Below are 14,524 nucleotides of genomic sequence, written 5' to 3'. Positions count from 1 at the left end.
TTACTTTTATATGTATGCCCTGCAAACACCGAAAAGCACCATTTAACGCTTACAAACAGTGCACTTTTATCACATCTCAAATTACCTTCAAATGATGTCAGAAAATAAAAATATTGTGTTATGAATTTTCTTCACAGGCAACCCTTATTTCAAGCTGTGAGTACTTTTTATGCATTTGCAGGGGCAGCAACAGAGCTTAAACATGGCTGATCATATTTCTTCCTCAAATGAAAAACAGTTTATTTACAGACAGACAGGTACACTGCTTTTAACCTGTGACCCAAGAGTCAACACAGAAAGAGACATTAAAAGCTTTAAACCCTAAAGCAATTAAAGTCATTCTTTATATCATTTGGGGAACAAAAATAGAAAAACAAAGGTGAAATTATTAATATAAAACACTCTCTTCAACAGTCCCAGAACATCACTGGAATCCCCCCCCCCCCATTTCAGAGAGGAAGGCCACACATCTAAATCTTGTTTTTCCATCAGACTAACAAGAAAAAAAGACAAGCACTTGGCAGAAGCACAGAGAACAAACATAAATACTGTATTTGCAAACCTAGAAATATTCCCCCCCGAGTCTATGTTGACAGGCAGCCAACTACCCTAGAGACACACCTCGTTCTGCATCAACTACAGGGATTCACAGTTTTTTGTTGCCTTACAAAATGTGTGCCTTCACAGGAGCATCTAAGTAATAATTATCAAACACCCCCCCCAATCCACCAAAATAATATTGCTAACAATCACAACTTGGGAAATGGCTATGTGTAACATCAATGCTGGGGGAAGTGGAAATGGCAGAGTCTTTGTGCTTGGCTTTTTTTCAGAAGGCACTGTCAGTCAGTTAGTCGCTGTCGTACTCCTCGATGACAAACTCCTCGCTCTCCAGCAGGGCTTGGGAGGTGGTGGGCTGAGGCTGGCTGGCTGGCAGGTCACCCGCTGCGCCCTGGCTACCGGCCAGGGCAGAGTCGTCGGAGCCGTCTGGCTCCCCCGGCCCGGAGCTGGAGGAAACGATGGGCGCGAGAGGCGGGACGGCCGGCTCTTCCTCCTCCTCGCTGTCAATGTCCAGCATCCCCGGGTCTCTGTCAGTCAGTGCTTCAAGCTTCAATCTGCAGAGAGAGGCCAAGAGAGCAGCATGCTCGTGGTTAGCTTCAGGCCAGATGTGTTGAACGAGCTCTGCTCTCATTCATTTCTGTTATGTCAAATTATTGCTAGCAGAATTAGGCAAACTGACGCTTAAATTGATTTAAAGTAAGATTTACTACAAACTATCACACGGACGTATTTAAATTCAGTTAAGAAAACAGAAAGTTCAAGCCAAAACCATCAGCAGATGGTGTTGCCAAGACTTGACAAAGAATTTAGACTGGGAAAGCTTTCTTAATAACATCTTTCACTTCAGTTTGACTTATGTCCTAAGATTCATTAAAAGCAGCAAACTCCTCTCATCTGTGTGTTGTAGCACCACAGGGCCCTGCATCATCATAGGATAAGGCAGCACTGGACCTAGTCTGTGGCAGGTCTTCACACCTGCTGTTCCACATACCTGCCAGGATATCTCCTGAGAGGAAGGCGTCCCACGTCCTGAATGAAAGCAATCTGAGCTGCTCGAGAGATAGTGAGAGAGAAAGAGGGGGGACAGACCCAGCTGACATTAGCTACACAGCCCAGCAGTCTCCCACCAATAAGTGAACTGCTTTTACAGTATTGTCTCACCCGCAACCGACTGCTGAGTTATGTGAGCAGAAATGCAACCTAAGAAACAAACTGTGACCTCAAGAATGAAACGTAGGTGAGGTGTCCACGCTCTTTCAGGATAACAGCACATTTCACACAAACGCCACCAGCCCAGTCCTTCTCAGTACTGGCACCCATGACTGCAGCACAAGGCTGGCATCTACAGTTCACTGATTTTCTCTTGCCAGGATTAAGTGTACTGCTGGAAATCATCTGCATTGTGTGTTGATAAGATCAATGTTCTGAATCCACCAGTCAGGAGCTGCAACAAGAAGTTAGCTTGAGCTTCCCATAGCATTCCGATGCAAATCTAAGCATTTCTGTGCTGTCAACTAACCTGAGGCTGCTGCCAGCTTCCATGTTTTGAATATGATTTCCATTAGATAATCGGGAGAAAAAACACTGCAGTACTAGTTTTGGAACTGGAAATTAACCTTTGCATTTGGAAGATGAGATCTATTTATGACTGTGTGACAATTACTTGTACATTTGACCAGGTCCCTGCATAACCAACGTGCTGCATTGCCTCTGACTTTTGAAGATGATATGATATTACAGGCATCTCTCTTTGATCCTCTGAACCACGGCATGCAACTATAGGATGTTTCTACCATACAGAAAATTCCTGATATTCTAGAGATTGCAACAGAAACTGATGATTACTGCAATATGCTGGCACTACAGACCAGGGGATTTCTGCATAGCACAAAAACAAGCAGAGTTTGAGTATAAATTCAAGATAATCATAATCATAATGATTTATGTGTATGTATTTTAATAATTTACAGAAAAACAAAGTGAAATAATAAAATAAAATAAAACAGTAAAATGATAATTCATAAAATAATGGAAAGACATTAAACAACAGCACAGGTGCTGGAAGGGGCATTCATGGTTTCCTGAGGGAGATGGGTGACTGGATGGGAGGAAGTGGGGAGGGCCACTGAAGGGGCATTACCTTGGTTCCTCATGGGGTTGGTGAGCTGGGCGAGGTATGGCAGCAGCTCTGTGTGAAGGCTCAGCGGTGTGAGGCAATAGCTGTTGAACAGGGACTGGGCAGCCTGGCAGTTCTCCCGGTACTGTGACATCATAACAGGTGATGCGGTCAGAGACACACAGCATGCTTTAAGAGGTTCTTGTGACTGTTTTCATCAAATATACAATATTTAAAGCTACCAATTGCCCCTAAACATAATTAAAAAAATCAGCGAGTCTCTTCTTGGCCAAAAACACATGAAGAGATCATATATAGGTCAGAATTATAATCAAAGTGTACAATTGTGTAAAATTTATACTGTCCCAATCACAGACTGTGGTCCTAACCTAACTGGAGGGATTACAGCTGTAAAACCTCATGCCCAGTCTGAACAGCTGTGTCCCTGAACGTCAGCATTAGGAGGAAGACAAGACAGACACTATTTGTGTAGCAATCGAGGATACCTGCCAAATGCACACATCCACTGTTCCACAAATACATTTATGCGGCATTTAAACATTCATCCATGCCTGTGTGTGGGTGTGTGTGTGAGTAAGAAACCGCACCTTCTTATCGACCAACAGCCAGTGAGGCTTGTGCAGAGGTCTGAAGCCTATGGAGCCCTGGCTGTCAGCTCTTGCCCGGGACGAGTTGGAGTGAATCAGCCCCCTGGTGGCCACGGAAGAACCATACTCCCTCATGGTGGAGCGAGACTGCAGAGAGAACAGCAGCATGAAAAGCTTCTGTCCCAAAACCACTGACCTCTGACCGGTATTAAGCTTATATACTGAATTGTTTAGTTTATGATAGGAGCTGATCCTGGATTGGGACTGGAAGTGCCCTCCCCATGTGCACTATGGCCAAGTCTCCAGGTAAGTGTGACATGACAGGCCAAACAGTCACCTTTGATGAAAGCAAATAAATAGCATTATGTAATACATAAAGGAAATGCATATAAACTTTTCCCGAGAACGAATTCTGTTTAATTCTACCAAGGGAAACTTGGCTGATTTCTTGAAAGTTGTTATGCTGAAATTTTGATTGGGGGAAATGTCTGGCAGCTAGAAGAAGCCGTGAGATGTCATATATACAACCAGAGCAACTCAGCAGTTTGAATGCATTCTTTAATATGATGCTGTGTTTATAATGTAGTTGTATATTTGTAACTAGGATTTGCACAATTAAACAATCAAACTGCTAATGGACGATTCTATTCTGCAGGGAGGTTGGAGCCGGGGGGTGTCGGGGTTCTTACGCTCCAGTCTGCTGTGAGGAAGTCAGAATCGGACAGGTACTCGCTGGCCCGTGCCACATCATCCATGTCAGAGAAAAAGTCTAGGTAGTTCTGCTGCAGGTACAGGTTGAAGAGCTCGCCAGACATGTGGGACTTCTCCACCACCAGCTGAGCCCGGAGAAGAGAGAGAATGGAGGAAAAACATGCAATTTCAGTGAGTTTTGTGTGTAAGACAGTGTAAATGTGTGTGTTTGTATGTGTGTATAAAGAAATGTATAGATGTGGGAGCATGTGTGTATCTGTATGAGACAGTGTATACATGGAATGTGTGTGTGACAGTGTTTATGTCTGTTCGCATGTCTCCTACCTCCGGGTCCACCAGCAGGGTGTCTCTTTGATGTTCTGATAGATGTGCAGGTAGACTGGGCCCTTTTGCATCAGTGTCATTCTCTCCTGTCAATCATAAAACAACAGTGTCTGTTACTATGATCTCATCCATCCAGTCCTCCAGGAAAGCGACTCAGAAGCCCAGCTTTCATTCCTTGCTATGCTTGGGATCTACCTGGAGACTGAGTCAGATAACTCAGAGGTAAAAATCCTTTCACAAATCTCTCACTCTGAGCTCCTTCTACAGCCACCTGCACAGACGGCAGAGTGGCGGGCAGGCAGAGGTCAGCTGCACAGGTGTCCCGCTTACGTTTGCAATAGAGAATCTTCCCCAGCGCCCTGAACAAGAAGAGGGACGCGTCCTTGCCCCCGATGGCCTGGTCAGAGTCCCGTCTGTCCGAGCCTTTGGAGGACTTGCCCTTGCCTCTGGGTTTGGAGAGGCCTTTGGAGGACAATGCCTTCCCTTTCTTTGGAGCCCACAGGCTGCCCTCCAGTGAGAAGTCTGAACATGCAGAGAAACCAGGGTTTAGAGCACAGAGCGCGACATGACATTACCCCTCACCACCTGCCAGAGAGGAGCAATGGCTGGCAATCACATACGAAACATGGCAGCCGCTTTCTAATTTCAAGATGTTGATGACTGTGCATCATGCTGAGGTCAAGTCATTCTGAAGCAATCGCAAGTGAGGAATACATAGACATGATGTGGGCAGGTCATGGGTTTGCTCGTAACGACTAAGCGGGCAAACGTTACATATGCATAGAAGATGTACAGACACATGACTGCACAGCACACGGAATCAGTCAGTCAAGCATGATGGCCAACCATATGAATGCAGACAGATTTCCATCATAACATTACATTATGTTTACAATATTTATAAGGCCCTATCCCTGGTGACATAATTATTACATATATGCAGCTGAATATTTTCCAGAGCAATTAAAGTTAAGCTTATGGGTACAATCACAGTGCTCTATCGGAGACTGAACTTTTTCCAACAGCTAAGTGGTGATATGGCGCCCTCACCTGTGAGAGAGGAGAACTGCAGGCTGTTGATCGCGCTGCGGATGTCACCAGAGCTCCCGGTGCAGAGGAGGTCCAATACGGCCTTGTCAGGCACTGACACCCTGCCTCCACTCTGGGGTTCAGCACGTGAGAGACAGAATTTCAGCACGGCTACATCTCTACACACACGCTTCTTTAACACAGGCTTACATCAAGTCACCTTTTCTAAATAAAAGCTGGAAAATGATTTATTAAAGCCAGGCTGCCAAAGCCTGCAGTGATCCTCCAAAACATTTGACCACCTGATATAACTAATCCCTGCCTTCACTGTAACAATTTAGCTTCTCTCTCCAGTCCTGATGTTATTACTAGTTTAAAGAGAGCTGGGAAACACTCTAGACTATGGCCTTCCAGGACCAGTGGAGATGGAGTGGGGCTTCATGAACCCCAAAACTGGTGGAGCCATTATGCCATCAGTGACTTGCTACTTTGAATCAATCGTAATGTTTTGCTGTCAAGAGCAGTTTTTTTGATTGCTTTATAAACGTCTGTCTTTGAAAGCACAGAGTAGCTCCAATAATGGTGTAGATAACGAGACTTTACTCTTTCATCAGGGAAGGGAGGGAGTGGACCTGTCCTTCAGACTGGACCTTCTACATGAAACTGAAGCAACCTAGCGCACCACATCCCCTCTCCAGTAGGGGGAGCACTCTCACCTTGCCTGCTTCCTGGGCCACGATCCGACTCAGCACCTTCATCATGCTGGTGGGAGCCACGGGGTTAAAACTATGGGGGAAAAAAAACAAACAGAGCAACTCTATCAAACAGCACGTGCCATAACAAGAATCCACAATTACCATCATCACTGTATTTTTATTCAGACTCTGGCTTTGGCTATGTCTCCTTCTCCAGCTCAAGTGCAGTTCTGTGTACCGATAGTGCTGATGATGCTTACAATGAAGAGTGATGCTCCCACCCACCTTATGTTGCAGACGCCCAGCTCTTCCTGCACATCCCTGGGAAAGAGCCGTCTGGAGCTGCTGTCTCCACTGAGGCTGTCGGAGATGATGAAGACCAGAGGACACCTGCCTGTCGTTACAAACCTCCTGAAGAATATACCAAACACACAGAGTGAGACACCACCCGCTTCTCTCAGAACCTCCAGACAAAAAAAAAAAAACATGTCAACTCCATGGCTGCTACCTGTGCTGCTGCTTAGAAAATTGATTATGCCATTCAACAAAATACTGAATCGTAAGTCTGCAGTGGGCGTGGCATGGCCTGCATTGATCTTTCAGCAATTCACATGTTTCAATGAGACAGAAGTGCTGGTTTACACGAAACTAAAACAAACAAGTTAAAGACGACCGTGGAGATTAAAACAATAATAATGAGCCCAATCAGGGCACTGAAAAACAAGCATAATCACCTCAGAATGCCATGCAGGGATGCTGGCTGTCTGTAGAACTGGTTTGGGAGATCCTGCCAAACAGAGGGACATGACTAAAAAAATGACTAAACAAACATGTGCACACATTTTAGCTCCCAGCTAAGAGCATTAAACACTGCAATGAAAACATTACACAAACACAGTGGACTCTGGTATACACAGAAACAGAAAGTATTACAGATGGTAGCCTTAAGGACACAGCAAAAATTGTTCATGACCAAAAAAAGCACAAGAGCCACATTTACTCTAAGGTTTGTCCAAATCCACTGGCTCACAGGGGAAGATTTTACTGATGTACAACTACAAGCCCTTGACAGAATACTAGTCCTTGCATCGCATCACAGTCACTTTGCAGACACTCATCCAGAGTTTCAAAGTTTTACATTTCATGTGTTTGAACAGCTGAGTATTTCTTGAGGTAATTTGGGCTGGCTAACTTGCCCAAGGGTACAACAGCAGTGGCCCATATGGGAAATGAAACCGCAAACTTTAGGGTTCTAAGCCCTGCTCCTTCCCACCACACCACACCACCGCAGTCCACCACTCACCTCGACCAGGATGACCTTCCTGTCCAGGGTCCCGCTCTCGCCAATCATCTGCAGGCGGCTGTACTTATTGGCCCTGAGCAGGAACTCCTGGAAAGCCGCTGTCTGCGAGACACCGTGGAAACCGTTGAACCGTGACTCTGCCATGTGAAAACAGATCAACAGTGTCAAGTTTAAGGAAGTATAGCGGAACAATTTTTTAAAAATCATGAACTGGGAAAACGGGAATTTTTATTTTCATTAAACGGGAAATAAAAATCGTAAACTGAAGTATTACAAAAAAATCTTAATATGTAACACTGTTACCTATTCCATTATATGGAAAATAATGACAGAGTTGTGGCCTAACAGTTAAAACCCTTAATGAATCTTACAACCTTATATTTCCTGAGTCAATTAAGTTAATTATACTGCACTAAAAGTATGACCAAACCTGCAATCCAATTTTGTACCCAGTCAGATATTCCAGATCTGTGTAGGTGCTCACCAGGGTCAACGGTCTCTTTGAAGGAGTCTTCGGTCCTGAACTCTGAGACAGTGGTGGGATTGTACCACTCCTGAACACGACAGCCCAGTTCTTGGGCCAGGACCTGAATAGTAGCGGTCTTTCCACATCCCGAGGGACCAGTCAGTAAGAGTACGGCACCACCCTGTGGAGGATTAACAAGTAATTTGTGGTCACAATCTTCACCATCGTGTTGTGGAGGGGTTCAGTCAATCTGTGTATCACTGCAATTGAACTGGACCAAGCAGGCCACCTTGTTCTCTGACTTGTGGTCCAAGTGTGACTTCAGCCAGTTCTCAACCTCCTCGATCTTCTTTTTGTGCACGGCCAATTCTGCCTGCAGAGACAAATGGACACAAAAACCAAGCTGTGGGTTTATTTCTGGGGATGGGGGTACCACAAAAGCAGTGTGTGCCATTACTGCAGATAGGTTGCAGCCTACAACATAACTGATCTGACAGCAAGGTCTGCTGGTCAACTGGTCTGCACAGCAAGGGCACGGGATACCTGTGATGTCGGGGAGTGCTTGTCCACCCAGGGCTCATCCTGACCCCCCTGACTTAAGTCTCTACCAGAGGGACACTGGGGCTCCGAGGCCTGACAAATGGCTCTCCTCTTTGAAGGCCGCTGGCTGTTGCCATCAGCAGCGGAAGGCCGCGATTTGCTCTTAGTCTCTCCAGAGCTTGCACCCTTTTTCAAGTGGAAGGAGTTCAAATCGGAGCCACTGAACAGGTCACCAAAGGATGGCTCCACCCAGCTACTTAGCTGGAATGAGAAATGTAACAGCATGAACCTTTGCAGAGATTTACAATAATGCAGCTGACTGTTAGTACAGCTCCCTCTGAATTTTGCCGGTTAAAAACAAAATGTCATTATAAATATTGCATTTCGGTGAATTTAGTACAATAGTACACATTTAGTTAATGTGTGAATACGTTAAGGGACACAAAGTACGTGAATACGGAAAATGACCTTACAGACTTACTTTATTGGAGGATACCTTCCTTCCAAGAGAAAGTTTTGACATTCTTATCTCCAGTGATGCCCATCCACACAGCCTCGGGTGAAGACTTCAGCAGCAAGCAGCTAGAAGAATTCTGAAGTTATTACTTCACGCACACCACCATCACATTATTAGTAGTATCAAAAATAAACCGTTAGATTACTGCAGCTTTCGCCAAGAACAAATATTTTCCTGCTGGTTCAAAAAAGGAGCAACCAACGTGTTTATATTTTACTCAATCATTACTTTTCCGAAATCAAAACAATTTATAACCTTCGCATAATGCAATTAACCTTCGCATAATTGATACCCTGGTAGCTAAATTAGCTAAATAAACAAAAGTTCAACCGCGACATGTTACGCGAGCACACAAATCTGCCGACCACTCCCCCCAGTATTTGAAAGTGTTAGCACTTTAACTAGAATAAACAATCTTAACGTATTTCGTTATTAGTTCACTAGGATGGTTAAATTGCCAGTATTTCTGCAGTTTCCAACACTGATCACGCATTTGCTGTTTCCTTGGAGCCTCTGTCAAATGTGACATTATTCTGATGACGTTATCTTCCAAACCAACTCACAACTTGTCGTAGCACTACTTGTTCAATATTTGCCGGTTTGTAGTGAGGAAACTTACGGTAGCTAACCGACTGTAAAGCGTGGGGGTTGTCAATCTCAGGCTTGAGGCACTTCTTACACTTATAAATTTATATCCTCTATATGGAAATAACCATGTTAACGATAACTAAGTATGATACGAACAACGCTAGCTACTTGCTACTGTGCTAACAACATTAGTTTGTTGATTTCAGTTTAAATCTGAACCTACCTTATTTTGCATTTAAAATGCAACGGATTGCAATGGTCACATTACAAATACACAACTCTGCTATTCAAATTAAAGAGATAACCGACATCAATTTTCGAACAGGTAAAAACAACTTTCCCTTTAATAATGTGGTCCTCTCTGCAGTGTTGCGCAGAATGATGACGTTTGTCTGTATGACGTCACGAAATCTTCACTTGAGGCACGCGCCACGCATGTTGATAGAGATTTACTTGTAATTTACTAGTGTGCGTTGTTGATTTCTTTGCTTTTACGTAAATAACTATTTAAATTGACTCTAGTTGTATTGGTATCTCGTATAGAATAATTGACCCCACCCTAAAGGTAAACCCCCCGTTGCTTTCTGTGAAGTCGCGTGCAGCAATGAAAATCGTGAAAAGACCAAACATACTTCTGACAGGTGAGACTTTTGTTAATAGCCGTGGCATTATTAATTTGTGACACTGCCCATACTATTTATCAACTCGATGTTCGTGAAAGCTGTCTAAACTCAGAAACAACTTCGCAAACCAATCGCACTTCTACTAGACTATAGCTACACTAGCTGTACACGTGATTGAGTGTCAGAGTTGGCCAAGGTTAGGCAACTGCCTTGTAAAATTTCCAGTGTTTAATTAAAAGATCCAGCTTATCAAGTTACTTTTTCCGCCTGGCCGAAACTGCAGGTTTTATCTAGGTCCAGGCCGTGCGAGTTGAATAGTTGGCTAGCGATGACGAGAGTTGCTAGCAATCAAGCAATAGAGATGTCCCGCATCAGATTCTCAGATGCTGAAGCAATTTAATTTTGGTAATGTTGAACATTCTCTGATTTGGAAGCAATTTCGACACTTCATGCCTTTCACAAAGGGAGTATATACCTCCTTACTTTCACTGTGCTGTGTTGATCCACATGCTGTAGAATTCAGTGGCAATGCAGCTGTGCGGAGAAAAACTCTATGATACATGAAATGTTGATAAGACTTCGCCTGTGTTGTTTGAAGGTACTCCTGGAGTGGGAAAAACCACTCTGGGAAAGGAGCTGGCGCAGCGAACGGGCCTGACCTACGTCAACGTGGGCGACCTGGCGCAGGAAGGTAAGCAATTGTACTTGAGAAGGAGGCAAATAGGTTTTAAAAAGGGCTCCATAATGCTTTGTCAGAATACACAGTTCTGCTTTCTTTGCTCTTTTACACTGGATTTAAAAATGATGTCATTTGTTGGCTGACCTTTTTTGTGCAACATTTTATGAATTCCATAATTCCAATTATTGAGTTCTATTTTTGGTGGAACTTTGCTTGAGAATTCAAGGGTAAAATCTCTCACTTGGGATTTGCACTGAAGACTTTCACATCCAGATCACAGTACTATAATCGCTACATACTGCACTACATCTACATTTCATCTAGCTTGAGTGGAGTGAACTCATATTGCCAGGAGAATTCATCTCTTAGACAAGAGTAGATGCAGGAACTGAAGTGCACAAATCTGAAGAAAAGCTGTGGTCACAGCATTTCTGTATAACCAAATAGTCCACTTGATGCATACTTCATTGAAAATTCTATTTCTGCCATTGTAGAAGCAAAATGTATTCTAATTTTCTGGTTCCTTTTGAAAATTATTTAAGGGATAAAGTCTCAGCAAAGGAGACCACACAGGAATTTCCAGGTATGAGCCAGAGCCTCCAAGAAGAGGATGGAAGGAAAGAATGAGCTGAATATCTGGTGGTATTAGAACACCCGTGGTGTGGTTTTGTGTTTTCAGGGCAGCTGTATGATGGTTTTGATGACGAATACCAATGCCCTATCTTGGATGAGGACCGGGTGAGTACAAGCACTGTGTGTAATTTTCCAAATAACTTCTCCTTTCCTCATGATTATAAAGTGCACAAACTGTCGAGATTATGTAGTAACAGTGATCAGCTTGTTAGTGGATAAGTTTCATGGGAAGCACACCCCCAAAATTATCCAAAAGTTGTAGTACATCAGGATAACCATGCATTTTCATTGGTTTGAAAGACTAAGTTCCAGCATTAAATATTTGAGAGATTGATAAATGCTGGAACAGACTTTTGCCAGGATACTGTATGTAAATGATGGCATAGTAACCTAAGTGCTGGCTTAGGTAAACTCAGCAGTGAAATGACTGTCAGTGAATGGAAAAATTGTCTCATCAGTTACACATTACGATAGCTGGGACATGAGAACAATGTGTAAATCTTTGCTGGGAGTGTGTAATATATGATGCATATTACACATATTTTTGTTCCTGTGTTTTTTCCCTCAGTGCTACATAGTTTCACTGGCATAAATGGTTTCTTGATTGGCTGATGGGCACTGAAAGATACAAATTCATCCACATGATATTAAGATCAGAGAATGTGTGCAGTTGATTAAGTTTTATCAGTTGCAGTTGATGTAGTTTTATCGTTATAAAAAAACAGCATAGAGCTGTTTAGCCAACTAGTAGTTACAAGGCCCAAGGATTTGTTCCATTGGCTCAGACCTGGTCACGCTGTGTATTCCAGGTGGTGGACGAGCTGGAAGACAGGATGGGTGATGGAGGGATGATTGTGGATTACCATGGCTGTGACTTCTTTCCCGAGCGCTGGTTTCACATTGTCTTCGTTCTGCGTACAGACAACACTGTCCTCTACAATCGTCTGGAGAGCAGGTCAGTGTTAGCTCCACTTTCCTCTTTTTTTTTAACAAATCATTTTTCATTACTTTCAACAATGCATTTATTAATGTCAACAATTTAGTGAAAGCAGTATAGTTTAAGAAGCAAAGAAGGGAGCCCTTGCTCCAGTTTGGTACATAAAGTGAAAGGCAAACTAAAATGCACTTGGATTCCAATGAGAACTGGATTGCAGTCTTCTGTATCTGTCTGTACTGTGTCTGTAGCCAGGTTTCACCCAGTACATTCTTGAGGTGCTTCCATTACAGGCTTTCTGAGGAGAATAGCAAAGAAGAAATAAGTATCTGCTGGAATGATGAATCGGACACACTTCCACACTCACGGAAAACTCTTGAAGAACGCATTGTGTCTTTTTTTTCTCAAGGGGATACACAGGGAAGAAGCTTCAGGACAACATCCAGTGTGAGATATTCCAGACCATCTACGAGGAGGCCATGGAGGCCTACAAGGAGGAGATCGTCCACCAGCTGCCCAGCAACGAGCCTGAGGACCTGGAGAGGAATCTGGACCAGATAGTGCAGTGGATAGAGCAATGGATGAAGGACAATAATTAATGATTTCCTCACAACACCATCATACATTACAGCTCAGCAGCTCAGAAACAGACAGGGGTACACCAGCATCTGTTCAGAGAGACAGTTTTAGTTGTGATGTCACTGAGGAGCAATGTCCCCATATGGTGTGCAAACGAAGATGTAATACCCGGTCATTAACCAATATATATCTGCAAGCACCAGGGCTATGACCGATAAAGATTACTTTTCAGTGTGATTGTAGGTAGAAATACTATATTCCCACAAATCCAGCATATTTCAACTTGCAAATAAGCATGCGTTGACACTGTCCTCAGTTTACATGTGCTTTGGTATAGGGGAAAGGATTATCGAAAATGGACTTGTGTATCAGCCACCTGCTGCTTCCGCTGTTTATCAGCATGAAACTGTGCCTGCACTCTCCAAGCTGTAAGCATAAAGTTGCATTCAATCTTAGCACTTTTGTTAACATTATAAGTGACTTGATATATTTATACACAGCATTCCAGAGTTCATTTGTTGATTAAAAATAATGAAGTGATAATTGGTATCGTATTAAAAGACACTTGTAGCTAGATGTTTACGAATGCAGCAGCAGTAGAATCTCATCCACGTAATGGCAATATGTATGGCAATATATCCCATCCTCCCTTCCTCATTCTATAGCGTATTTTCTGAACTTTTCCATGTTAATTCACTTATTTTGGAGAACAGCTTGGAAATTTCTTGTTTTTGCATTATCTAGTGTTGTTAGAACTTTTTCAAAATAGATATTGCAAACATTTGTCTCCCCAGCTTTTTTTGGCAGCCACAACAGTTAGCTTGCAAGTAAGTTATGACCCAATATTCCTTGCAGAGGAGTATTCCAAATGAGGTGTTTACATTAATCAATAATAATAATAACAAGAAGAGTGTCCAACATGTCCTGCTGGGCTTATTCATAATTGGAAAACTGACTCATTCAAGTTACAGTTAGTTAGATCAGTTATCAGTTAAATTTATGTCTTGAGAAGTTCACTATTTTATAATGTACTACACAATAGCAGATGCTGAAATTGGAGGTCACTTTCATATAATGCAGTATTCAGATTGTATGTGTCAACTGCTGTTCTAATGTTTCCATGAAACACTTGGAGGTTAAACAAGGAAGAATATCATTCTGTTGGTAAGCTTTGTATAATTCTTTGTACCTCACATTAAATACTTAATACAGTGGAATTCATGACCTTGGTGTCTGTACGTTTTTTGGTTTTGTTGAGTCTGAATAGTATTTATTATGCGGCAGAAGCTCTTATTCATAGTGACTTTTATAGTATATGTACATTTACGTGGTTGGATATTTAATGAAACACGTCAGCATTAGAACTTCAGGTTCTAAGACACGTTTGATAATATAACACAAAAGTGTCATTGTTACAACACATGACTAAATATGATTTTTGTATTTTTCACACTTCATGTGTTTTGCAAACCTTATCTTTTAGCCCATATTGCTCATGTTCACCTCATATTATTACTATTATTTATTATTTTTTGGTCATATGACTGGAAGGTTGTAAGGTCAAATCCCAGGAAGTCACTGTGGTCTGACTGTCTGTGTTGCTTCAGTGAAAATAAGG

General features: G+C 42.7%; 2 protein-coding genes across 2 annotated transcripts; one reads left to right on the top strand and one right to left on the bottom strand.

Moving 5' to 3' along the window:
* Window positions 1-518: 518 nt before the first annotated feature.
* rad17 (RAD17 checkpoint clamp loader component) lies at window positions 519-9,804 on the bottom strand. Its single transcript, XM_036527434.1, has 17 exons — window positions 9,682-9,804; window positions 8,835-8,935; window positions 8,357-8,614; window positions 8,103-8,186; window positions 7,832-7,994; window positions 7,348-7,484; window positions 6,779-6,831; window positions 6,330-6,455; window positions 6,066-6,135; window positions 5,371-5,482; window positions 4,651-4,842; window positions 4,321-4,406; window positions 3,975-4,121; window positions 3,286-3,432; window positions 2,702-2,822; window positions 1,553-1,610; window positions 519-1,115 (listed from the first exon to the last, which is right to left on the bottom strand). The coding sequence occupies exons 2-17, from the start codon at window positions 8,874-8,876 to the stop codon at window positions 851-853; spliced, it is 2,061 nt and encodes a 686-aa protein (XP_036383327.1). The 5' UTR covers window positions 8,877-8,935; window positions 9,682-9,804; the 3' UTR covers window positions 519-850.
* A 43-nt stretch (window positions 9,805-9,847) lies between these two features.
* ak6 (adenylate kinase 6) lies at window positions 9,848-14,115 on the top strand. Its single transcript, XM_036527441.1, has 5 exons — window positions 9,848-10,099; window positions 10,680-10,772; window positions 11,440-11,498; window positions 12,203-12,348; window positions 12,737-14,115. The coding sequence occupies exons 1-5, from the start codon at window positions 10,063-10,065 to the stop codon at window positions 12,924-12,926; spliced, it is 525 nt and encodes a 174-aa protein (XP_036383334.1). The 5' UTR covers window positions 9,848-10,062; the 3' UTR covers window positions 12,927-14,115.
* The last annotated feature ends 409 nt before the right edge of the window (window positions 14,116-14,524 follow it).

Source organism: Megalops cyprinoides, chromosome 4 (genome assembly GCF_013368585.1).
Source record: "Megalops cyprinoides isolate fMegCyp1 chromosome 4, fMegCyp1.pri, whole genome shotgun sequence".
In the NCBI taxonomy this organism is placed as follows: Eukaryota; Metazoa; Chordata; class Actinopteri; order Elopiformes; family Megalopidae; genus Megalops; species Megalops cyprinoides.
The sequence above is the reverse complement of the archived record's forward strand: the minus strand, read 5'-3'. Positions and strand labels throughout refer to the sequence as shown.

Excerpts from the sequence above, each read along its gene's own strand:
- rad17 (XM_036527434.1), bottom strand. The coding sequence starts at position 8,876 with ATGTCAAAACTTTCTCTTGGAAGGAAGGTATCCTCCAATAAA. Across the intron at positions 7,995-8,102 it reads ACCACAAGTCAGAGAACAAG|GGTGGTGCCGTACTCTTACT; the intron begins GTGGCCTGCTTG and ends AATCCTCCACAG. Across the intron at positions 1,611-2,701 it reads CAACCCCATGAGGAACCAAG|CTCAGATTGCTTTCATTCAG; the intron begins GTAATGCCCCTT and ends TCTCTCGAGCAG.
- ak6 (XM_036527441.1), top strand. The coding sequence starts at position 10,063 with ATGAAAATCGTGAAAAGACCAAACATACTTCTGACAG. Across the intron at positions 10,100-10,679 it reads ACCAAACATACTTCTGACAG|GTACTCCTGGAGTGGGAAAA; the intron begins GTGAGACTTTTG and ends TGTTGTTTGAAG. Across the intron at positions 10,773-11,439 it reads GGGCGACCTGGCGCAGGAAG|GGCAGCTGTATGATGGTTTT; the intron begins GTAAGCAATTGT and ends TTGTGTTTTCAG.